At 42.1% G+C, this 23398-nt stretch overlaps 3 protein-coding genes across 17 annotated transcripts in view; 2 read left to right on the forward strand and 1 right to left on the reverse strand.

Annotated features, from left to right (window-relative positions):
* Positions 1 to 2170, reverse strand: part of adgrd1 (adhesion G protein-coupled receptor D1) — a 34001-nt gene extending 31831 nt beyond the window's left edge. Inside the window, exons 1-4 of the mRNA XM_086207293.1 lie at positions 1748 to 2170; positions 1587 to 1623; positions 1218 to 1334; positions 44 to 166 (exon numbers count right to left, since the gene is read on the reverse strand). Coding sequence (XP_086063419.1) covers positions 44 to 166; positions 1218 to 1334; positions 1587 to 1623; positions 1748 to 1801 — 331 coding nt within the window. The 5' untranslated portion in view covers positions 1802 to 2170. The remainder of the gene's footprint in view (positions 1 to 43; positions 167 to 1217; positions 1335 to 1586; positions 1624 to 1747) is intronic.
* A 785-nt stretch (positions 2171 to 2955) lies between these two features.
* stx2b (syntaxin 2b) lies at positions 2956 to 11842 on the forward strand. 2 transcript variants are annotated; one of them, XM_086205485.1, is made up of 11 exons: positions 2956 to 3207; positions 3286 to 3360; positions 3441 to 3540; positions 4583 to 4657; positions 4753 to 4826; positions 5087 to 5195; positions 7935 to 8008; positions 8245 to 8382; positions 8542 to 8652; positions 8781 to 8900; positions 9059 to 9125. In XM_086205485.1, exons 1-10 carry the CDS (start codon positions 3178 to 3180, stop codon positions 8874 to 8876), a joined length of 882 nt encoding a protein of 293 aa, XP_086061611.1. In that variant the 5' UTR covers positions 2956 to 3177; the 3' UTR covers positions 8877 to 8900; positions 9059 to 9125. The 2 variants fall into 2 exon arrangements, with proteins under 2 accessions (XP_086061611.1, XP_086061612.1); XM_086205486.1 differs by lacking the exon at positions 8781 to 8900 and having other exon boundaries at positions 9059 to 11842.
* A 2265-nt stretch (positions 11843 to 14107) lies between these two features.
* rimbp2b (RIMS binding protein 2b) overlaps positions 14108 to 23398 on the forward strand; it is an 85536-nt gene continuing 76245 nt past the window's right edge. For 13 of the 14 annotated variants that reach the window (XR_015116640.1, XM_086207295.1, XM_086207294.1 and 10 more), the window contains exons 1-2: positions 14108 to 14157; positions 14251 to 14382. Coding sequence is in view for 12 of the 14 variants with exons in the window: in XM_086207295.1 (XP_086063421.1) it covers positions 14155 to 14157; positions 14251 to 14382 (135 nt within the window). In the remaining 2 variants the exon portion in view is untranslated. Of the gene's footprint in view, positions 14158 to 14250; positions 14383 to 19296; positions 19316 to 23398 lie in introns of those variants that run through there. The other variant, XM_086207303.1, reaches the window with a different exon arrangement.

The following is a 23398-nucleotide window of genomic DNA, read 5'->3' on the forward strand; positions in this document are numbered from 1 at the left end:
AACTGCAGTTCAGGAACGTGTCTGACGTCTTAGAGGCACTCACCATCAGGGCCACACAAAGTAGGGTCACTAATGCAAGAGTTCTGGTAGTTTCCAAAGTGGAGAAATGTACCACCGTTATCACCGTTCAGGAAGATGCCCTTGTTGACCATTCCTTCGACAATATCTGCAGCCAAAATCAAGGACATCGTTTTGCTTTGAGAGCAGAACAGGAGATCCGTTGTTTACAAATTCTGACGATGTCAAATCCCTCAAGCAATCATGAACTGATTTTGCCACTGATGAATCGTTCCATTTAGTCATTTCTTTGAATCTCAAGAACCAATAAAGGCTTTAAGCACGTGGCTTAGAAATATCAACACAATACACAGTCGGAGCTAAGGAATCCTCATTTCTGCTGGTGCAAGATGTGGAAAACTCAGCGTGGGTGTGTGTCGAAGGACTACGGAGGGCAGTGGGTGATGCACGGATGAAATTTCAGTGATTGATCCTCACCTACGGTTGCAGAAATGTTAGTGTAGGCAGAGTCATTGGTATACACATAGGAAGAGTTATGGGAGGAAGGGAGCACAGTGTGGTTGTGGATTCTGAGAGCTGGACAGAGACAACGGAGAAACACAGTGATTCACACCTATATAGACACATAACAGAGGAGACAGTGAAAGACAGACCATGGGAGGGACGTGGTGCGCAGGTATGAGACAGAGTGATGCTGAGGGCACAGCGGCAGCGCTCGGACGCGATCGGTGTGAGTGACTTCACGCATCATTGTCAAGTCTATACCTGATCCCCCTTACACTTCATCTGACAAATGGAGAGACACTGTGGCTGGACACACAACGCAGTCCTTAACCAACAAAAAACACTGGAAAATGATCTGCAGTGCCTTTTTAAAAAACATATATTTTGGAATACGATAAAGTTTTATAACATGACAAATCATACGTTAGTTCAGCCATTAGATATTTTCTCCTAGAATTTCAATTTTGATATACAGTGTAAGAGCACATTTAAAAAGCTTGATGGATGTGCGTGAAAATTAGCTGAAGACCATGCAGAGACCGAAAGACACCTAATGCATTCAGGAGAGCATATAGATTATTTATATATATATATATATATATATATATATATATATATATATATATATATATACATATATATATATATGTGTGTGTGTGTGTGTGTACACGTAGTACGTTCACATATGCACATACTTATGTTACTTCCGTTAACATAACCTGGTCTGTTTCCAATCTGGTCCCACAGCTCATGGATCCCATCCACGGCATCGAGGGGCCAGTAATGTGACGCCGTGGCCAACACCTGCAGGCCTGGAGGGAGAATTCATTAAGAAATCAAGCCCTGACTAATTACTGAATATTGATTTAAATGACTCTGAATTTTGGATTTTGGGGGATTAAAAGTTTGACAAAAATGCAGAGCATTTGTGGTTAAAGAAGAAAGCGGTAACACCTTCCCGTCTGGATGTTAGCAGACAATAAAGTCATTTCTCTTCATGTTCAATGTACATTTGTTATCCGATATATGTAATTACAATAATTGATGCGAAACGCCATTAGTACCTGGATGCTTCACTGGTTGCACCACTTGAGCATCAACCTGTGAAGAAATCAAATATATTTGTACATGTTGCCAAACAAAAGATCAGACCGCACTATACTATTTATTGTCATGACTATTTATTGTCATTACTATTTATTGTACGTTCTATAAATGAGCTTACCTTGATGCAGGAGATAAAAGCTGTAAAAAGGTGAATTCGCAGAGAAACCTCCATAGTGTTGGAGAGAAAGCTCCTTATCTGTTCTAAAACAATACTTTTAAATCCCCAAATAAAGACGAATCCAGCAGAAGTCACACATTATTCCATCAAAACCTCAGATTGGCCCACGAGTCCAAAAAAATTGAAATGTATAAATATTAAGAAAAGACAGAAAAAAAGAGCAATTTAGTGTTCCAACAAGAGGCAGAAAAACTTAAGTAGTTCTTTCATTATAAAGTTCCAACTTTTTGCCCACGCAGAAAAGTGTAATCCGTGATCTTTACTTTTATCCTGCAGCTGCAAAGGGACGAGAAACTCCGCGGAGGTTCTCTGGGTTGTTGGACTGATCGTGGGAATTGAAAACGTCATTTTTGGATCTTCTGAGGAGGGGCGTTCGAGCTGTGCGTAAAAGGCATCATGTGTGCGTAACTGGAGATTTACGCGGGGAATGAATGAGCTCAGGATCCACACCGGATAAAAGATAGACTGAACAAACAGAGTTGAATATTGGGATAAATGAGTGGGAGTAACAGATGCTGCCGGGGACGTGATTTTTTTTCTTTGTCAGAGACAACGGAGGTCTCACAGATGTACTTTGAGTATTATATTTCCACCACATATCCGCCAGACAGGGAGGAATAAAAACATTCTAATTAACTTACCCTGCAGAATTATTATCAAACCACATGTAGGCCACATTTATGTTTGGTGAAAACCCGATTTAGAAAAACTCCTCGGGTCGGGGAGTCATCAGAGGCTCCTCCAGGTCCAGACTCCCAAGGTCAAGTTGGATATTAAGGCGAACAGCGCCCCTGTGTGGTCAGATTGACTAATGGCCAGAGTCAAGTTGGTGTATTATTTATTAAACCCTCTCGTATAACTGCCGGGTGGTGTGTTTACTGTCAAAGTAAAAGTCACCACCTCGTTTAAAGTGTGTGTGAGAGGCTGGTGGATGCAATAATATGAGTCATTTTAAACTTTTTTTTCCGTACACATGGATTTACTTTGCACAATAATGGCCCAATTAAATTTAATCGAGGGTGCTCTGGTTTCATCCCCGAGAGAGAGAGAGAGAGAGAGAGAGAGAGAGAGAGAGAGAGAGAGAGAGAGAGAGAGAGAGAGGTAAAAAGGCGTATCCTACAGGAAGACCTACCGTGTTGCAGCTCACGTCCGTGTGCTGAGAATTATTTCAATACAGATTAGAGCTGAAAACCTTTTCGGACGCTCATTGCTCGAATCTGCGTTTCAGGCCTCTTTTTGATTGAAAGTTTTAGAGCTTTCGGACGCTCTTTACCTATTTCCAGGGTTCACAATGTTACACCACACATGGAAGATGACCTAGAGGGTGTTTGGCTTGAATTATCGAACCGGGAGACGAGCAGATCGGTGTGATGAAGGATCGACTGGCGGAACTGACTGCTGTAAGTGTTTGGTTTTCATTAAACCATGACAGGTACAACAGCCTGACATGCAACAAGTTGTTTTCTCCGTCTACGCAGAGCGGGACCCGAGCGGAGGAGGATGTTGTAGTTACAGTGGACAGAGATGGCTTCATGGAAAGCTTTTTCAGGAGGGTGGGTGACACCTCTAAGATGTGCACCGGTCCGGGCTGACAAATGGTCCAACATATTGTCTTTTTATTTTATGTGCGCAGGTGGAAGAAGTCAGAGGACTCATTGATAGGATCTCCTACCAAGTGGAGGAGGTGAGGAAGCTGCACAGCATGATCCTGTCTGCACCCAACCCAGACGACAGTAAGTGTCTTCACCCTGAAAAGACAACCAGGCAGCATTTGGCTTCCTTTGTTGATTAATTTATTTGTTATATAAAAAAAAATTTGAAAAAAGAAAGTTTATTGTGAAGAATCAAATACAAAGATTAGTGGATGTGGTGGTGTGCTTATCTGCATCCAGTTAAATCAAATATCAAAACAAAGGAAAAAAGGAATAAGTGACTCAGAAATAATACAAAAAAATTCAATAAAAGTGATTAAAAAAGAGGGACAGAGCCTTAATTTCACAAATTAATTTTGACCATCAAACAAAGCAAACATTGGCATCTTTTTTAACGTCTTGAGAGGTATAAATCCTTTAATTTGTTTTTCTAAACCTTTGTTTTGTAGTTCTGAATTTCCTGACACACTTTTAAATAGTTCATTTGTGCTCAAAAATGTCTTGAGAAGTGTGAGTTGAACTTTTGTGGTGACGCTTCCTTTGTGTCATTCCTCAAATGAATGGCTGCCTGGACGGAAACATTGCAAAGGAAACGGGACTGATTTACCCTCAAAACTCCCAAACCTCTCTCAGTATGAAATCTGACAGGTCTTTTTTGGAGCGTATTAATGGGTTTAACGTGCTGTCATTTGCACAAACGTATGACATACATTCTCTTGAACTGAACAGAAACTGCAGCAGAGAACTAAAATGATTTGACACTATAAAGGAGGGACATGAACGTGACACATTTCTGAGACGGAGCTCCTTCAGTGAGCTGAGCTGAAGCCTCATCAGCAGGCAGAGACACAGTTCACAGTCACAGATCCACGTTGTGAGGGACTGATTGTGCTTAATGTATCGTACTACAGTGTTCTCACACGCATGACGTGGAAATCACCAGCTACAGAAACAATGGGCTTTGTGCGGATTGACCTCTGCAATATTGCTGCAGGGCTGTTGCCAAGTGACAAGATGAAACTAGTCTTTGCAGGAGAGAGGGCCTCAGCCATTGGCTGGATGACATTTCTTTTTCCCCTCATCTGTTAGCCCAGTCTGATGTTTCTTTCCTATTTGTTTGAAGAAACAAAAGACCAGCTCGATGCCCTGACCCATGATATCAAAGGGAACGCCAATGTGGTGCGAACAAAACTAAAATGTGAGTTGAATCATGGCGTGGTGTCAAGTCAGAGTTATGACTCAGATCCATTCGCTTGGTCTTTAATGTTGTATCGCATCTCTCTTCCTCTGAAGCCATGGAGCAAAGTCTGCCCAAAGACGACGTGGCTAACAGATCCTCGGTCGACTTCAGGATCCAGAAAACACAGGTCAGGAAACACGTCACACACACACTCACACACCCTGACTACACGTGGTCGTCATTTATTAGTTCAACACAAACACGAGGGGGGGAAATATTTTTTTCAATTTATTCACCCTTTAGCCAAAAAATGCAGCGTTTATTGTTTTACATGATGGATCATTTGATTGAAACTGGATTTTCATTGTTCGTTGGTTACTTTGAACCTTGGATGTTTGAAAAGTTCACACTTTCATTGTCCGTCCTTGTGCCTTCACCTAACCCCAGCACACAGTGCTGTCCAGGAAGTTTGTGGAGGTCATGACCCAGTACAACGAGACTCAAGTGTCCTTTCGGGAAAGAAGCAAAGGACGGATCCAGAGACAGCTGGAGATAAGTAAGTGTCGAATACCACCACCCTGGAGCGCATTTCAAAAACGGTGCTTGAACCTTTTATAAAATTAGCTGTGATCACACTGCTAATAATGCTCTTTTTGCTAACATGGCTAGTTGGTTTTGGTTGTACTGATCTGTGAGTGTGAGATGTCCAAATTTAGAGAGCAATAAAAGCCTGTGTGGCTGTGTTAGCACAGGATCCAGGAAACAGACCACACCGGTTTCCTGTCTGCCTCTCTGGACTCCAGCCTTGATGAAAAACAATGGCAAGGCCAGACATGTGCGGGTTTCTTCAAGATGTCACTTAATTCCTGAAACGCGCTCTTGTTTTTGAGCTCCATCCAAACTTGAGAATTTCTGTGTTTTGGGAAATGTGATGCGCTTCAATTAGTAGCAGGATAACTCCTCTCAGACTTGTTGGTGAGTAAAACCAGAGCTCCTTCAGCTGAAGTTGATGCTTGACTCCACTTGTCTTCCCAAAGAAAAAAAAACAGGCCATTGCCATTAGATGGTATGAATGAATCATAATGAAAAATTCCGTCGTGTGTTTAAGTTATGTCCAGAGGATGCATACTGCCAACAGAGCACGTGCTGGCTAGTTGTGGTTAGCCCTATGCTAACTTGGATGTGAATAAATAATTTAAAAATCAATCACAAGTGGCCATCAGATTACGAGAGTGCAAACACGGTGTGGGTATTCATGTGAGATATCATAGAAAAGCTGATTTTCTTTTAATTTTTTTGAGGCCAACCCTTTTTAACGGCAGGCTTGAACGCTGCATCTTTCACACAACCAGAGCCTTGTTATGTCCAGCTAAGAAGTCCCGGCTGTCGTCATCAGCAGGCTTTCTTTCTGCAAAAACAGAGTGAAATCATCATCTTTTCTCCCCCCCAGTATGTTAACTTCTGTTACTCAATACGGTAGCGCTTATTTATTCTGGGTGTTGTGGAGAAAAATTGTGTTACCTTCAACAAGAACCAAAAGCAACGAAACACACTCTGTTTACTTTGGGTTGCCTTGATTGGCCCTTTAGGCTGATTTTCAGTTCAATACAGGATTGGTAAAATGAAATGTACAATATGGCCGCGTTTAGTTTTATCAGCATACGTGTCAACTTGTGTGCCCTGTGTTTATACGCCAGTTTTATGTCGGGTGCATTGTGTTATTCTCGTGTGTAACATGAGATGATAGTGAAAGGTAAAAAATAGGACTGTCTCTCACAGTCCCTGCGGCCGGCATTAATGAGAGGCTTGACTCCTTCACACTGCAGACGGAAGAGCCTGATACTGGAGACGCCGCGCTGTTTGTGTTGCCAGAGCAACGGGCAGAGGGCTGGGCAGCTTGTGTAACACTAGGTCACCTGTCTTTGACACACATACATGAACCTGGGACTGTGCTGCTGCAGAGTCAAGATATTAATTTACATTATTTACATTATTTTATTTTATTTTTTTATTTTTTTGCATGACTGATTGTGCATTGATGAGTTGTGAACCCAGTGTGCTTTGTTGTGTTTGGTTCCGTGTCTCAAAGGAATAGCCAATGCAAAAGGTGTGTGTCGTACAGAAAGCGTGTGTCTCTGGAGGTGGGGGGGTTGCTGCAGGAGGGATGGCTGCAGGGAAAGAAAGCTTTCAGGGGCTGTTTGTCTATGAGGGGCACTGAGGCCTTTTGTTCCTTAGACAGTTCTAAACTTAGCTTATCTATGAATAAACACACCACCACCGCAGGAACTGACTAATTAAACTTTACATTAACACTGTGGTAAATGCAGTAACTGCAAGATTTGTGTGAGATTTCGTTCATCCTACACTAGCACTCAAAATTCCCACAAAACAATTCAGCCTGAAACAGTCAAGCAAACTCATGCAGTGACTTTTGATTCACACTAAAAAAAAAAAGAAAGAAAAAAAAAAGGTCCCGTAAAACAGATTGGAAGAGTCTTAATTCTTTGTTTCCTCAAATAATACAATCCATCTCTCATTACTTTGAGGGAAGTCATCATTGTGTTGCGGCTTCAACCCCAGGGGAATAACAGAGATGTTATTTTTCTGTTAGCTCAATCAATAGAGCTGCAATCTAACGAGGCTCACACGCCTCCTCACACACACACACAAACACACACACACACACACACACACACACACACCAGCTCCACAACAAATCTGTTATCATGGGATTAAAGACGTTGTACGGCACTGAGTCAATGCTAAACTCAGACGTTTGTTGCTGTTCTACTGACATTAGTACAATAATTGGGGAATTCACTGTTCTATTTTTATGCAAATCAACAGCAAAATCACATCGTTACAGCAGTTATAACAAAATAAATTAATTCAACTTTTTAAAGATGACAAACCAACATTGTGACCCAGTTAGGCCTTATGAATCATGCTCAATGTAGGCTGAATGAACAGGCAGCAGCCTCATGTTTTCCTTGCCACTCTTGGGTTCTTACCGTTAAGTGATTAATATTTCTTTTAATCCATTAAATATGAATTTTAAAAGCTTGTATCTGCGTGAGATTCACTTTATTTTACTTCATGCCCATTTTTATTTTCTTGTTCTCTTTTTTGTTTAGGGAATTTCATCATTCCAATATACATTTTCTCTTTGTGAAGCACTTTCTGAATTTTTTAAGCAAAGTATAGATTACCATTGTTATCAGTATTAGTGTGAGGATTAATAACTATAGCAACCAGTGGTGATTACTTGCTGAATGATGATTGTTCGTTATTTTAGCTGGCAGAGTGACGACCAATGAAGAACTGGAAGACATGCTAGAGAGTGGAAATCCGTCGATCTTCACATCTGATGCAAGTTTTCTCATCTTCTATCATCACTACTGAACTTACGCCTTCTAGTAACTGGTTTAGGAGAGTTAGAAAGCACTGCTGCCATCTAGAGGCAGTGTTGAGAAATGATGCATATCTTGTGGTGAACTGAAGGGCTTTTTTTTTTTTCTTTTTTTTTACAGCTAGAGCTGGGGGACACTGAAAAATTACTTTTTTTAGAACTGCTTTTCTGTTTTGTTTTGTTTTGTTTTTTTTAGATCATTTCTGATTCCCAGATCACGCGTCAGGCCGTAAATGAGATTGAATCTCGACACCAGGACATCATGCGCCTGGAGTCCAGCATCAGAGAGCTCCATGCAATGTTCATGGACATGGCGATGCTGGTGGAGACTCAGGTAACAGCTCCATGTCGCTGGGTTCTACTCACCATCTATCAAGTGTTTAATTCTCCCAAAACTCTCTCACTGTTCTGTGTCTCTGTTGACTTTTGATAATGAATCTGCTGTCGCCTTAAACACGCTGCACGTGATACAAAGATATTCTCTCTCGAACAGGGAGATATGGTCAACAACATTGAGAACAACGTCTCCAATGCGGTGGAATACATTTGTCGGGCAAAAGAAGAGACCAAAAAAGCTGTGAGATACCAGAAAAAGTCTCGGAGGGTATGTGTTACTGCTCGATTAAAACATCCTCAAATGTCAATCATACAGGATGGTTCACATGACAAACTGCCATCACTTCTGTTTCACCTGCTGACTTAAATTGAAGTTCAGTCTTCTTTATTCGGCAGAAATACATCATCCTTGCCTTCGCTCTGTTGATCCTGCTTGCTGTCATTGCACTAATTGTTGGTCTGTCTGTTGGACTAACCAAACCTCCTGTATGAGATCTACTGTGATAACAGCACGAGGTAATAACCCCGCATTCCATGTAGAGTCATCTATTCATCCGTCTACTCATTAATGCATCTGGTCGGGGATTTTCAGATGTTGTTTGAGAGAAATCAATTTTCAGGTCTCCTTACGAGTTATTACCTGTTTCTTCTTTTCTTTCTTTCTTTTTTAACAGAAGCTGCTCTTCCTTGCCATGTGTGCGGCTGCAGGTGCCCTCATTTTACTCATCATAATAGTGGGAGTCTATGAGTGATGGATTCAAAAGCTCACAGCAGTCAGTTGTTGCCGTAGTGATGAAGCTGACAAGAGCTTCGTCACCTGTCACTATTCAGCAGCATTAAAGAGAGAGACACACAGGGAAATAGGAGCATGTGTGATCGACTGTACTTTGCGCCAGTAACATCAGACCTCATGATACACTGTTCTGGAGCAACTCCATACAGCTATAATAAAGTGTGCTGTCAGCACAAATTTCTCTCTGTCAGCTCTTATATAATGAACGCTGACAGACAGCACATCATATATATATATATATATATATATATATATATATGTGTGTGTGTGTGTGTGTGTGTGTGTGTGTGTGTGTACAGTATATATGAGGGGGTGAACATTCTGTATCACTGCCATTGTTACTTCCACCTAGGAGGTCCTGTTTTCACCGTTTTGTCTGACTTGTCAGCAAGATTAGGCAAAAGCTGCGAGGCTGATTTTTACCAAACTAGATGGAGCAGTTCAGCCTGGGCCAAGGGAGAAGCAGTTATATTTTTAGGTCTGTTTAATATACTGCAGATGCTAACGCTGGTGCAGCTGAGAAGCTGAACAGTGCATTATCCCTGTCCAGTACTCAAATAAATCAAGAAAATAAGAAGTTTTTTTAAATTAAATTTGGCTGAGGTCACCAGCCACCCTCTTGTTTACTGATTTAAAAGTCTTAGATCAATATTTTGGGAAATTTGTCCGTGATTTTCCAAGAGTTTGAAGCAGGCTAGCAGCCTTTTAGCTTAGCTTAGCATAGCTTGAAGACTTTAACAAAAGGGAGAGTATTACAGAATTGGCCTAGCATATAACTTCCTATAAAACCTCAACAAGTTTTTTTGTTCTCTAGAAAACATAGTGTTCAATGCTAAAGCTAACTGGCATAGTTAAGTTTCATGTGCACCGTGCAGACTCGTTAACGGTGTTTTTTTTCCCCCTCAAACGTCAGTGACAAGAGGGCAGTCAGAGAGCATTCAAACCAGATCTAGTACTGGATCAGTTCCCACATCTAACGGAATGTTCCTCCACACATGTTCCATCATCCTGTCTCAATTAGTTAAAAGCCAACTTTCTGAGTTATCCTGCTAACAGATAAACCATCACTGGTGATCGCTTGGCCTCCTTGGTGGAGGTAGAAACTGATAACCATGATTCCCAAAATAATGTACCGGTCATTTAATAGTCAAACCTGATAACTGTAATTCTATTTATAAATTCACTGTGTAGTTTGCGTTTTCATGTTGGAATGTCAGCTCCGTGTCTTGTTATTTTGTATATAAATCATGTGAATTGAATGTGCTGCAGCTCAGGATTTGATAGCAATAGAAGAATGTGGAAACTATATTCTTTATAAAATTCTGGAGTTATTTGTTTCTCGGTCGGAGAAAACCCCCATCACTCATTGCCTTATTCAAACAATACCAGCAGATATCGCACGTCATGTCTTTTATGTCATGTTTTCAACATCCAGCCATACAAAAGTGCCTTCTTGGTCTTTTATGTTAAATCGTATTCACAGTATGTGAAGCTCGAAAGGTTCCGAAAAAGTTGTGATGTAATTTCAGACTCTTTTATTTTCCTTGCACATATTTTGATTGTAGAAAATGTAGATTCTTATTTTTAATTGTTTGGAGATTATATATAGTTGTCAGAGCCCAAGCAAAAGTGTTTGTTTTTTTTTGGTTTTTTTATTCCTTCAAGTTTTTGTTGGTCATCACCAAAATTGGCCCGTGGAATGTTTTGTGCTAAAGTTAAACTACTTTTTTTTTTTTTTTGTCTTGAAGATTTTTTTTTTTTAAATAACTGTACTACAATTGGCTGTCAAATTAGAGCAGTTGTGACTTGATGAATAAGTTTGCTTCAGTTCATGAATGACTTTGAATCAAATCTGGCAATAAAATTATCATCTTCATTTAACCTGATGGGGGCGCTGTAAATTTTAACTACTTAACCGTACTTCATAAATTGTTGTTTTCCATGGTAACATTGGATTCAGATGCAATAATCCATATAGGCCACGCCCTTCTCCAATTTACTGCCTGGTGGCTTGTGAAACCCTTGTGATTTTCTACAAAAAAACAGCAACTGCAATTCTCAGCAAGGTTCAATACTGCACGAATGTGGAAATTAAAAAAAAAAAAATCCACAATTGGCCAGCAGATTTGCGATCAAAACTCCATTTACATTTTGTTATATAACTTATAAAGATAGGCTGTATGGTGGTGCAGTGGTCAGCACTGTCTCCTCACAGCAAGAAGGTTCCGGGTTCGAGCCCCAGCTGAAGCACGGGATCTTTCTGTGTGGAGTCTGCATGTTCTCCCTGTTCCTGTGTGGGTTCTCTCTGGTACTCCAGCTTCCTCCCACAGTCCAAAGATATCAAGAGGGGACGAGGCTGATTGACACTCTAAACTGACCGTAGGCGTGGCTGTGAGAGCCAATGGTTGTCTGTCCATGTGTAATGGCCCTGCCATGGACTGGCGATCTGTCCAGACTTGTCTCGCCCAAAGGCTGCTGGGATAGGCTCCACCCCCTGCGACCCTTAACAAGATAAGCGGTAGAAAATGGATGGAACTTTTAAGATGTAGATCTCCTCCCAAACAGCATTGATTCATGATAACACAAAACATGTCATTTCCATCACCAAATACTGTTGCATGCATGAAATACTACTTTACCCGCGCAAGCTGGGGGGTGGTACAAACCTCTGGTAGTGTCCCATGGCCACCCCTCCTCTGATATGTACAAGATGTTTAATTTATACAAAGTCATTAAAAAAATACAATTTATTTGCAGAAGGTGTTGCTTATTTATTTCATCATAATAGGATAAAGTTAAAACCATTACACCAGATATTTTGCAAACGTATTTATTCGGGGGGGGGTTTGGTTCCTCTGACAACCCAAACATTTGGAAGTTGGGTGTTCATCGAGGAAAACAGAGAAACAGAGGTTGCTGTTTACTTCAGGACTAATGAGCACTTTGCACACAACACTTGACTTCCGTGTAATCAACCAAACAAGATTAGTGAAGAAACTGGAAGTAGGCACCCAGAGGGCCCGTTCTTACTTTGAATTAGATCAAAGGAAACTTCGGGGGGGGGGGGGGCTCTTGTTGTGAAATGCCGGTGAATGTCCTCCAAATCTTCACCTGCTCAAGTTTTCAGGTCACTGAGCTCAAAATCCTAGGTGCATGTCAATGAAATGTAATTAAAGATGGAGGCTGGAGTTTGACTGATGAGTGATTTCTCTGACGATCTGACTTCTGTCTTGGGCTCACGTCTTCGCTGGCCTTGAACGTCTTTGTTCTACATACAGAACCCTTCTAGCCGGAGCAGTTTACACAACTGAAGCACAACTGAAGCTCATATCTTGTTCAAAATTACTGACCTTTGTTTGTCAGGTGTAGATACAGTGAGGTGTGACTAAGCTCACTTTCATTTTTCAATCAAAATCAAGGTTATTTTAGTTTAGCACATGGCTCATGCGGTAGGTCAGCCGTACGGTAATAAGAGAGTCACAGGTTCAATCCTCAGCCCCACCACAAGAGACCTTGCTGAGGCGTCTTTGAGCGAGTTTCTGAACGCCTAATTGCCTCCGATGAGCGGTCAGCTCAGGCCGTGAATGGATGAATTATATTCACATTACTGGTTTTTGGAACGAGATTTGCCATTTTATTTACTGAGTAGCAGTGGATCAGTTTTTGTTCGGTCTCTGGGTGGAATGCTGCAAGTTTTTCATCGATATGAAACGTATGTTTGTGCCATAACTTGTGCTTTTATCAACTTTTAAGCAGTTCTGCTGCTGTTGTCAACATTATTTTCCGTTTAACAAGTTAGAAACCTAATTGACCAAATGCTTGTCTTATATAAATGTGATAATCACTTTTTGACTGGGATTAATGTGGGTAAATATGAGTGGGCAGGAAGGTGGAGGCGAATATTCTCACTGAGTCAATTTCATATTTCTGACTCAGGATTAATTTGCATTTTTATTTAAATAGATTGGAACCAGTTTATTTATTCACTGAGATGTCCCACGGTTATTTAACCTGCATTAAGGAACTGAATAATAATAATAAAATGTGCTTTTTGTAGTCCATCTTCAGAACATTGTAATCTAACAAAGATACGTCAAGAAGATGCGCCCTCGCGAAGGAAATAAGTGCAGTCCGATTCTCTCCGCATGTTTCTCAGACATCGGGGTGCAGGAACAGTTAATGACAGGATTATTCGAATGTGTTGTCTCGATGGGGGGGGGGGGGGTGGATAAGCAGTTAAACTGAATTTTCTTTCAGTCTTCCTGCTCGGTGTACATGTCTCTGCTCTGAAAGGGACGAGCACGGCTGCAGATACTCTGGTCTAAATAAAATTGGAGATGACAGGAGAGGAAAAAGCCAGCAGCTAATAGTCTCTTCTTCAGTGGTTTTGGAGCTTGCTGGCCTGAGTGACCCAGAAGAGGATGACCAGCAGACCCAGGACGTGGTCCTAATTGCAGCTTTATTTCTGCTGGAGCCTCCTTGTCTGCATGTGTGGTGGGTGGTCGTAAAATACTTAGTAGGCTGAATTTGTAAGTGTTATTACTACAGCGTGCAGCTACAGTGAGCCACCATTTCAACTTGAATTTCGAGCTCTAACTAGACAAACTACATGTCCTCTTACATCACAACATTTCTGTGACATTGAGCCTGCTCATCATACATGCAGGTCCCATTTCCTCTCAGCATTCCAGCTATTTAATTTCATAAAGAAAAGAAACAGAAGTTCTCAAAATTGAAAAAAGAAAACCATACTGCAGATAGAGAAACACTTTGTGAGACAGTCAAAATGTCATTTTCAGATTGATATTTCCGCTGCCAGCTGTGCAGCCTTTGCTCCTCTGTGTGCACACAATAATCCAACATCCATTATTATGTAACTCTGCTGAATACAGATATTTATAATCTGAACATCATCTGACATCATCTGGCACAGCTGACCATGACAAGCGCTTGGGGAAGTGTTCTAACAGCTCTGCCATGGTAGGTTCTTGTTTGTAACCAACAGGACATGTTTCACTGTGATGCAGCGTGATTGATGCCAGGCTTAACTCCATGTCTGATTTTGCATCCCAGGGGACAATGGGTTGTCAGAAGACTTGCAAGGTGGAGAAACTCCTGAAACCGTGTCAGAGGGAGGTAGTGTGGAGCCAGAGACAAAGGATAGCGCCAGCCAAGAAGGACAGCCGGATGACAGGCACGGATAAGGTGAGTGTGGTGTGTTGTTGTGAAGCTTTCGGTGAATAATCTTTGATTGCATTGGGCCAGTGGCACAAACAGTACTTGTTGATGCCTGCAGCCATAATCTGACCTCATCCTGCACCCCTCGGCTCTTATCGTTTTAACTAATGCAAGCGTTTGTGACGTGCAGTGGCCATATTTTAATTACTTCTGCAGCTGATTTTGCTCACAAACATACAATTTGTAGTGTAATATATTGTACAGGTCATTAGATAAGATTTATTCTACTAAATAAAGCACAAAATATACACATTGATTGCATTTAGCCAGGTGTGTGACCTGCTCTCATTGGCTTGCTTTCATATTGATTCCACCAGGTATCATTCATGATGCAGGTTGTTTTCTACTAAGTGTAGAAACTAAATATAAATATATTTCTAGAGTAACGTTGTAGCTGAGGGTGAGAATACGCAAACTGAGAGAAGAAAAACAAATAGGCAGAATTAAATACAGTGATTTTGCAGATTTGAAAAAGGCAGATGGGTTGGTAAATAGCCCGAGCATCTCATCAGTGTTCATGTGCAGTCAGTCTGTCATACCATGGTGATGTGTGTGTGTGTGTGTGTGTGTGTGTGTGTGTGTGTGTGTGTGTGTGTGTGTGTGTGTGTGTGTGTTTGGAAAGTGCTTCGGGGTGTGGGCATGGGTGATGGATTTTTAAAGGGTTGGTTGAGGACAGAGCTTTGGGAAGGGAGCTGCTGCACTGCTGACGGCTGTGGCCAAAGATGAACCATCTTGCAGAGTGTTGTATGGAAGCCGGGGAACTTTTGCTTCCGCTGCATTTAGGGCAGGTCTTTGATGGAGGCTCTGTCGGTGCTCTGAGCTGAAGCATACAGTATCAGATATCTCTCGTCTGCCATAGGAAGGACGTCATCCTCTGTTTGATCTTGTTGATTCACTCCCACAGTGTTTTCAGTAGCATTTGACCGGGCAGAAAGACTCACTTAAGTGGGCAGAACATGACATATTCTGCTTGCTTACATGTGAATCAGTTGTGAGGGAGTTTATACGATGGCCAAGATATTCACACACTTTGAGAGCAGTACCAGATAAAAAGAAATCAGGATATGCAAAATTTTGTGTCTTCTTTACTTCTACCAGTCATGTTGCTCTTATTTGTGTTATATTTTATATCAAAGTTGCAAGCACAGCAAGAGCAAACTGTCAAAAGATGACTTCTATGGGCAGAGGATGACTAAATCATCTGCGTACATGAGGTGATTCATGAGACCTCTGCCAACCGTACACGCTGTACTACATGCATTTAAGTTGTCTGAGTAGTCATCTATGTATACATCGAAAAGTAGAGACAAAACTACAAAACTCCATTACTGACATCAAAATTGTTGTGGTACAGAATCGTCCCATTTAATCTGCATAGGCTGATGTGCATACCAGCAGACTAGAATTCTTAGAATTACTTTTGGGACTCCTCTACGATGCAACTAAAGAAATAATTTTTCATTATTTATGCATTCCAAAGCCTTAGAGGCCTCTGTAGAAGACAAAAAAATTGTGGAGTTCTGGCTGTTGTATTTGTCAAATATTACTTTCAAAGCTAATACACACACATCTGTGCAGTGTTGAAGTTTAAATACCAAACTGGTTGTCAGTGGTAAAAATATACTGTTCCAACCTACTTAGGAGGGTTCCTTCAAACACATTAGATAGAGAGCAGGCTGAGGCTATTTGCCTCAAGTTCTCCATGCTATTTATTTTGCCAGCTTTATCTTATATGGCACCAATAATACAGATAGGATAGAGTCAGGGAGAGTTCCATGGACTAAGAAACCAGTCATGCAGATAGAAAGCAGAAGAATGAGTTTCCTGCTAGCATATTTTAGATGTTCAGCTGTTACTCTTTCAACTCCGCACACTTTATTAGCATCTTTAAAGCTTTGAGCGCAGTCCTAGCTCTGACATGAAGCTAATCCCAGATGATCTGTGGAGGTTTCTTGTAAATAAACAAAGGTAAATTTATATTTTTGATCTGTGGTGTAATTATTGACTGTATATTAAATGGACAGAGATTCTCAGCCTGAGAAGTGAAGCCGAAAGTTCCTTAAACTGATGAACACTAGGGGGAAAAAAGACACGTTGTCAGATCTTTCCCAAATCTGCATAATGAGCTGATGTCTTCTAGGCCTGAAGACATCTACGAGCTGAATTTGTGTCATAGTGCCATCTAGTGGTTGCAGGACTTGATGTGATGGGCGTCATCCGATTTACGCTTTCTGCGACGTATTTACACGATGCACCGCAACATACTATACCTCAAGTGTGTGCTCTTTAGCACCACCTAGCGGCTGCAGGAAGTGATATTTGCATCACGGTGCAGCAATAGTCTGCTCCTTCATTCAAAACTTAAACATGTCCAAAACAATAGTTGCACACTGCGACGTGAGCAGGGTGGCAAGGGTCCATTCATCTTTGTGTTCAGCTCCCTGTAGCTGAAGTTTATACTCTCCCGGTGTCCTACAGCTCCAATGATGGCCCCCTTCAGAGTGAAAGGGTAAAACCACAGTGAGCCAACTGCGATCATCATCCTATTCTAGATGCGACCAAACTCCATTTGTTATTGGTTTGCAGCATTACGCACTACTTCAGTATCCAAAGCTGAACTGTTTTTTTCCCCTGAGGTGCTGATTCTGAGACCACTTTCTGTAGAAACACTTTGAGAATAAAAGTGACACTTAATTTAAAGGGATCTTTTTAGAAATGGGAAAACTAAAGTGCAGCTGAAATGAAAATTGCCCTTTTAATTCAGATCCTTGTATACATTCTTCATCTATTCAGCAGTATTTTCCAACAAAATGACCAAAATTGCATTTTTATATCAAATCCAAGTGTTTCCTCCTCTCATAAAACAATATCACCTTTGCTTACATTAGAATATAACGACCAGTGACATCACATTTACCCGTCAATCAATCTTCAACTTGTAGTGCTGTGTAGGACTTTTTTTTTTTTAACCATGATTTTCTGTTTACACTTAAATGTCATCTAACTGCTTCCATGTTCATCTACAATAGATACATTTTCTATTCAGAATAAAACAGAAGCCGCCTTTGCTCTGCAAGTGCTTGTTGTTGCTGCACCTCGCACTGATTTTTTATTCATGCGCCGAAGCCTTCACTAAAGGGAATGTCAAAACAGTTGTTCACACCTCCAAACGTGCCTCAGCCAGCTGAGTTAAGCCAGGCCCGGAGCTTCTCTTCTGCCTTCTGACATCCTCTGACAGCTGTCTGAACAGGTCTGGCTCTCTTTAAGATTCCAAGGTAGGCAGGCATCCGCTGAATCATTATTAAAAAATAAAATAAACGAACACAAGACCGGCTGTAGTGCGGTCGGATGATGCATCTCTTAAAGCTCCCTCCTCACTTGTAAGAGATGCAGGAAATACCTTCATCCCACTTAACTCCGACATAATTTCCTGCTTGACATTTACTGAAATGGATTTTATGAAAATGATCCGTCAGTATTGTGTATTTTCTGCTGAACTGAACTTTAAGAGCTTGTAGCTATCATCCTATGCGGCCGAATACAATTTAAAGGGGCCTGGGAGGGCATTATCCTCACTGATTTTTTATGATCTTCATCTCAAAATGAACAAAGAAGTGTCACGCTGTCAGAACTACTTATTTTATCCCCCTGTTTTATGGTTTCTGTAAATTTGCCCAGGAGGAGGTACCATGGACGTAGTTGCCCATGTGCTTCATGCTCCTCGTCAGAGCTCAGCCCCCCCCCCCTTTTTTTGTTTACACACCAGGTAGAGAGCATTTGACATCAGTTGTATGTGTTGTTGTGGTGTCTTGCCTGTAAAATGGCTACTATAATGCAGACTCCCTGCTGGGATTGCATGGAGGGTCCCGCTTAAGAGGGGGGGGGGGGTGGGGGGGTCCAAACAAGAGCTGCTGTGGTTGCTAGGCATCCATCTATGGATGTTTTGGGCCCTGCTCCTCTCCTTTTCCCGCAAGTGCAGCACTGCTGTCAGCCACAGAGGGCAGCCATACTGCACTGCTCCTCTCCAGACCTCCCTACAGTGGAAAAATAACCAGGATGTCCCAAATAATCCCCTTTAATACCCTTCTGCACCTCATTTCCTGATCTGTGATTGGACGGTAATGGTGTTGCAACTGTTTGTGATAGCTGATTGGACTGGACAAGCAGTCAGTGAGTGAGGCGACCCTCTGTGGACCCTCTATGGCTTAATGACCCATGGCGAGGCGAGGCAGAGACCCTGTATCAGCTTGTACTAAAAAGCTTTGAAGCACTGCAACCAAACAGGGAGGAAAAACCAAGGGGGATGCCAGAGAACCTCACATGACCTTGCCAGCTTCAATCATGGCTGCTCATCAGTGGAGGTTAAGTCGGCAGGCGGTACAATGGAGGACGGTACTTCCAGGGTTTATTGACAAGATTGTATGTGACTGCTGAGAATAAGAGCGAGAATGACCAATTCTGAATAAGGAAGACGAAAGACATCCTGGTGAGGGAGTGCTGCTGCTCATTGCTGCTGCACACTGCACTGCCTCTGCACCCCTGCGTGCCTGCCTGTGTCTGTGTGGCTAAGTGTGTGTGTGTGTGTGTGCGTGCGTGTGTGTGTGAGAGAGGGAGAGGGAGAGAAAGTGAGGGAGCGAGCGAGAGAGAGAAAGGGGGCGTGTTGATGTGTGTGCTCTGCTGCACAGCCATGGTAGTGTGAGCTGAATGATGCTCGCTGGCTGTCTCTCTCTCTCTCTCCCGCGCTGCCTGGCTGTGCCTCTGTCCGACGTGCTTTGATGAACCATTTTATGCTACAGGGCTGCCGTAGACATCGTCTTGGTTCTGCTACTGGCTGATTTGTCCTGCCAAAGCAGTGGGAAACACTTGCCACTGCACGGGTTCTTTAACCGCCGCTGCTAAGGTACTGTACCGTGTGCTGTCAAGCCGTGTGTGTTTTTCTGAATCAGGGATTGTTGTGCTGCCTCTGCTGCAGAATCCCTGTGCTGCTGCTGCTGCTGCCACCGCTACCGCCGCCGCTGCTCAGGGATAAGGATGATCTCAGTGTCTTGGAATCTTAGCCACTAATTGAAATTACTCGTGTGGCTCACATACATATGTCAGCTCTTTGACACTGTATGCGTGTCTCATAGGATGCATCAGTCTGTTTCTAGCATATCCAGGTATGACAGCACTGAGAAGAGCCGGAGGACGTTGAATATCATTTGCATGCAGTGATACTTACTTGAGTTCATTCTCCTAATGGAAAAAAAAAACCAATGTTGCATTGTGTTTAAAAGAAATGTTTGTGTGGTCTGTGATAGTTGGATTCTTGGGGTTGTAACCGACCTACCTGCCAGAAGGCACTTCCTGTAAAGTCTACATGCTGAGATGTGTCTTTATGGTTATTCAAGTTGTTTTAATGAGATGGAGATTATGAATTCTAATCGGTTGTATTCGTGCAGACCTCAGTGGTTTATACAAATGATTATCAATGCCACACAGAGAAGATGATTTGGTGGTTAACAAATAAGTGTCCTTGAGTGTGTGCATTCTAATTGTAGGGGGATGTAGCAGATATGTAAAGGAGGTGTGAAAGTGTGTTTGTGAATGTTGTCATTAGCTTTAAAACCGATCAGCAGCATCACCTGATCCTACAGATGGCAGTCATGAGAGAAGAGGGTGGCAGTGGGACTGGATCAGTGACAGATGAACACCGATTGTCTCTATGAGAGAATATGTTTGTGTGTATACGTGTGTGTACAGGTAGGGATGTATCTGCCGCCTCCCAAGGTCACATATTTGAAGTGCTTCCATAATTAGGGCTGTCAGTCTCGATACACACACACACACACACACACACACACACACACGCACACCTCAGATATGAAAGAGTGCTCTGATGACAAACTCCCATTCATTTTTAGGCCCCTCCTGCCCACCTTGACAAGCAGGAACAGCCATTCATCATTGCACAGGTTATCCCTGAGCAGCCAGCAAGCCACTTTTATCTTCACAAAACACAGGGGGGGGGGGGCATTCATATTACCAACTTAAAATAATTCACTTAGAAATGAGTTGACTGCAAGGGAGGGGTGGGAGGATGGAGCTTGGAGGGTAGTGGTGTTGATGGAGGCAGGTCAAGGAAGGAGGAAGAATAGTGTGTATGTGTGGTATGTTTTTAAAAGGGAAAAAAAATCCAGAGCTTGGTCTAATTGTATTTGTATTTATGTCCTCCTTCAGGTAGCAGCAAATTGGTAGAGCTTTACAGTATTGGCAGTTCAGACATTTCATTTTTGCTTGCAGGAACCTGCAGAGAATTTAAACTGGAAAACATCTGCTGACTAATTTGACAACATATGGAATCCATCTGCCCTTTGCCCATATGGTATGTGGAGCGACTGACTGGCACTGGCCCTGTAGACTGAACCCTCAATGTTGTTGATTTATTTTTCCCAAAAAGTATTTTGATACCGATTTCCTAATTTGGCTTTGGGAGGAGTGAAACTTCATGATTTGGTTGCTAACCTTGTCTGTCGTTCGTTTGGTACTGGAAGGGCTAGTTAGCATCCAGTTTTCACTGAGTTTTGCTAAAATAATTAAAAAAAAAACTGAAAATAAACCTGGGTAACTGAAAGTTACCTGGGATCAAAGTCACTGGTTTTATTACTGCATCAAACAGAGGCCCAGTGCCGTCCCATCGCTGTCCCCCAGACAGACACTTTTCATAGTGTTGCAATATTTGCATGTTCCATAAGGAAGTTTTATTTTTTATTCATGAGGTTTGATATGTGTTTTTATACTTGAACCCTTTTATATTTAATTTTTATTCTTTTATTATTATTAATATTATTATTGTCTGAAGAGAGACAAGTAAGAATTTCCTTGTACAGTGAAACCATTGTGTTTTTACTGTGCACAAGTCTATACATTCTTGCATGTTTGGTGAAACGGCTGACACGAGGGCCGCACTTAACACAATGTTAAGATATTTTCATGCTTGTACTACAATATAAAATAGCCCAGTAAATACCACACTGGTGAATTGTGGAGCTTGCACTTGCTACTAATTGGCTTAGCTGGAGCACAGAGGTTGACCAGGACATTAAATGTCATCAGGGTGAAGTGAAAAGAAGTGCAGAGCTAACTATGGAGACACTGAAGTCATGCAGTTGTGCCCTAGTTTGTATGTAGCTTAACATCTATGCCTCAAAAATCATAAAAAGAGTGTTAATTTCTGCACAAAGCGTGTAAATCTCAAAGTGTTGTTTACAACAGAGCTTATTTTCTGCAGTAATCCAAAACCCACAGTAAAAATCCCATTGGCTTTGAAAGAGGGGGGCCGCGGTGATGCTAACCTCCAGGTTGGCCTACAAAAACACACCATCTCTGCAGCACTCTCTAAGGTTGATATATGCTCGCTCAGAGAGCTGAAATAAAGAAAACACAAGCAAATTAAGGAAACATCTTCATCAATTTGACAACACATGGGCGACATTAAGGAAATGCGCTCGAAACTCACACGTAGAGAAACGCTGCAAATTCCATTAAACAGCATGTTTCCAGATGGCACCTAAAAGAGATGAACACTTACATTTAGCTCATTTCCCTACACAGCTGACGGAGAGCTGATTTCACCAGCGTCATGAGATAAACACAAACTGCAGTGAGAAAAAAACCCACATATTACAATAACACTCATTTATGTCATTTAATTGTATCTTCTTCATCAAATTTTCTGCACGTGTGTTATCAAATTAATGATGGTGATTTGTCTGTTTGCATGTGTTGAGGTTCGCTGCAGCAGCCGGAGTCAACCAAGACATTAAAGCTGTAATTAGCTGAAAGATGCTAAAAATGCTAATGCAGTAGGTAGTTGGTTGGAACTTCTCCGTGTTCATTTATCAGGTGACCCACACACATCGTCTTTCAATCCTCTGTTGATGTACAATTGTTTACTACAGCAGCTTTAAAGTTTAGAGATAACTTGTCAGTGCCCTTTTGGCTGAAACTGCTACTGAATAAAATGCTTAAAATGACGATTAAAAACTTGCACACCAACATCAGTAACAACAGAACCAGTTTTATCTGATGATTTCAGCTCATCACCGATTTGTCGTCACTGTTGTCATCGATGGTGCAAATGCTGTGAGAGTAACTAGCAATTTCCCTTTGAAGTTTTATATAAAAGTGAGGAGCTCCAAAAAAAAAAAAAGGCTCCATCCTGCAACGTGTGCTGTTGGAGGTTTCAACAGATGCAGTGAGCAACCTTCTGGGTGCTGAGGAGGGTGTGCACAGCTGGTACCAGAACCTCCCCACAGCAGACGTTTGCACCTGTCAACCACAGGTGTCAGCTTCAGTGAAGGGTGTGCTCCTCTTAGATCAACCACATCCAGAACAGATCAGTGTCATTTATTTACTTGGAAAGCTTTGATGCATCAGAATAACTACCGTGGAAAAGTTTCGTAGGCAAATAAAAAGTTGCGCATGAACACTGTGAGTGCATGGTGGAAGCTGGTGGGATTTTGGTGCCTTCTTGCCTAGCAAATGTGTGGTCTGTACTTTGTTCACTAGATAAAAGAGTGAGACGTTACCTCCAACGCTGGTGTCAGGGAGACCAAAGTGGAGAGAGAATTGCTGAACATGGCTGCTCAGTGAAGGGTGTAGTGTGAGCGGAGCGCGGCTCAGCGTGGTCCTGACTTACTGAAGCTCGGCTGTAGTAACAGCTGGAGCCCTGCTGCTGCTGGCGCCTGGATGTGGCCTGGATAAGGCACGTGACCCTTCCACAGTGTGAGGCATTAGTGATATGAACAGCCGCTGTTACATAACGCACATCTTCAGTGGGAAATCTCTATAAAGATGGCTCCGCGAGGCTCCGTGACAGCAAAGCGAAAGTGCATTATCATTGTTAGCATCACTCTGACTTGGACTATCCCACGCATGACAAAGCGAGCATGGGTTTACGGCCCTCTCCCTTTTGTGTCCTGATTTTCCATGTGAGGGCAGA

Source organism: Aulostomus chinensis, chromosome 6 (genome assembly GCF_037954235.1).
Source record: "Aulostomus chinensis isolate RoL2024-O1b breed Wild chromosome 6, RoL_Achi_v1.0, whole genome shotgun sequence".
Lineage (NCBI taxonomy): Eukaryota > Metazoa > Chordata > Actinopteri > Syngnathiformes > Aulostomidae > Aulostomus > Aulostomus chinensis.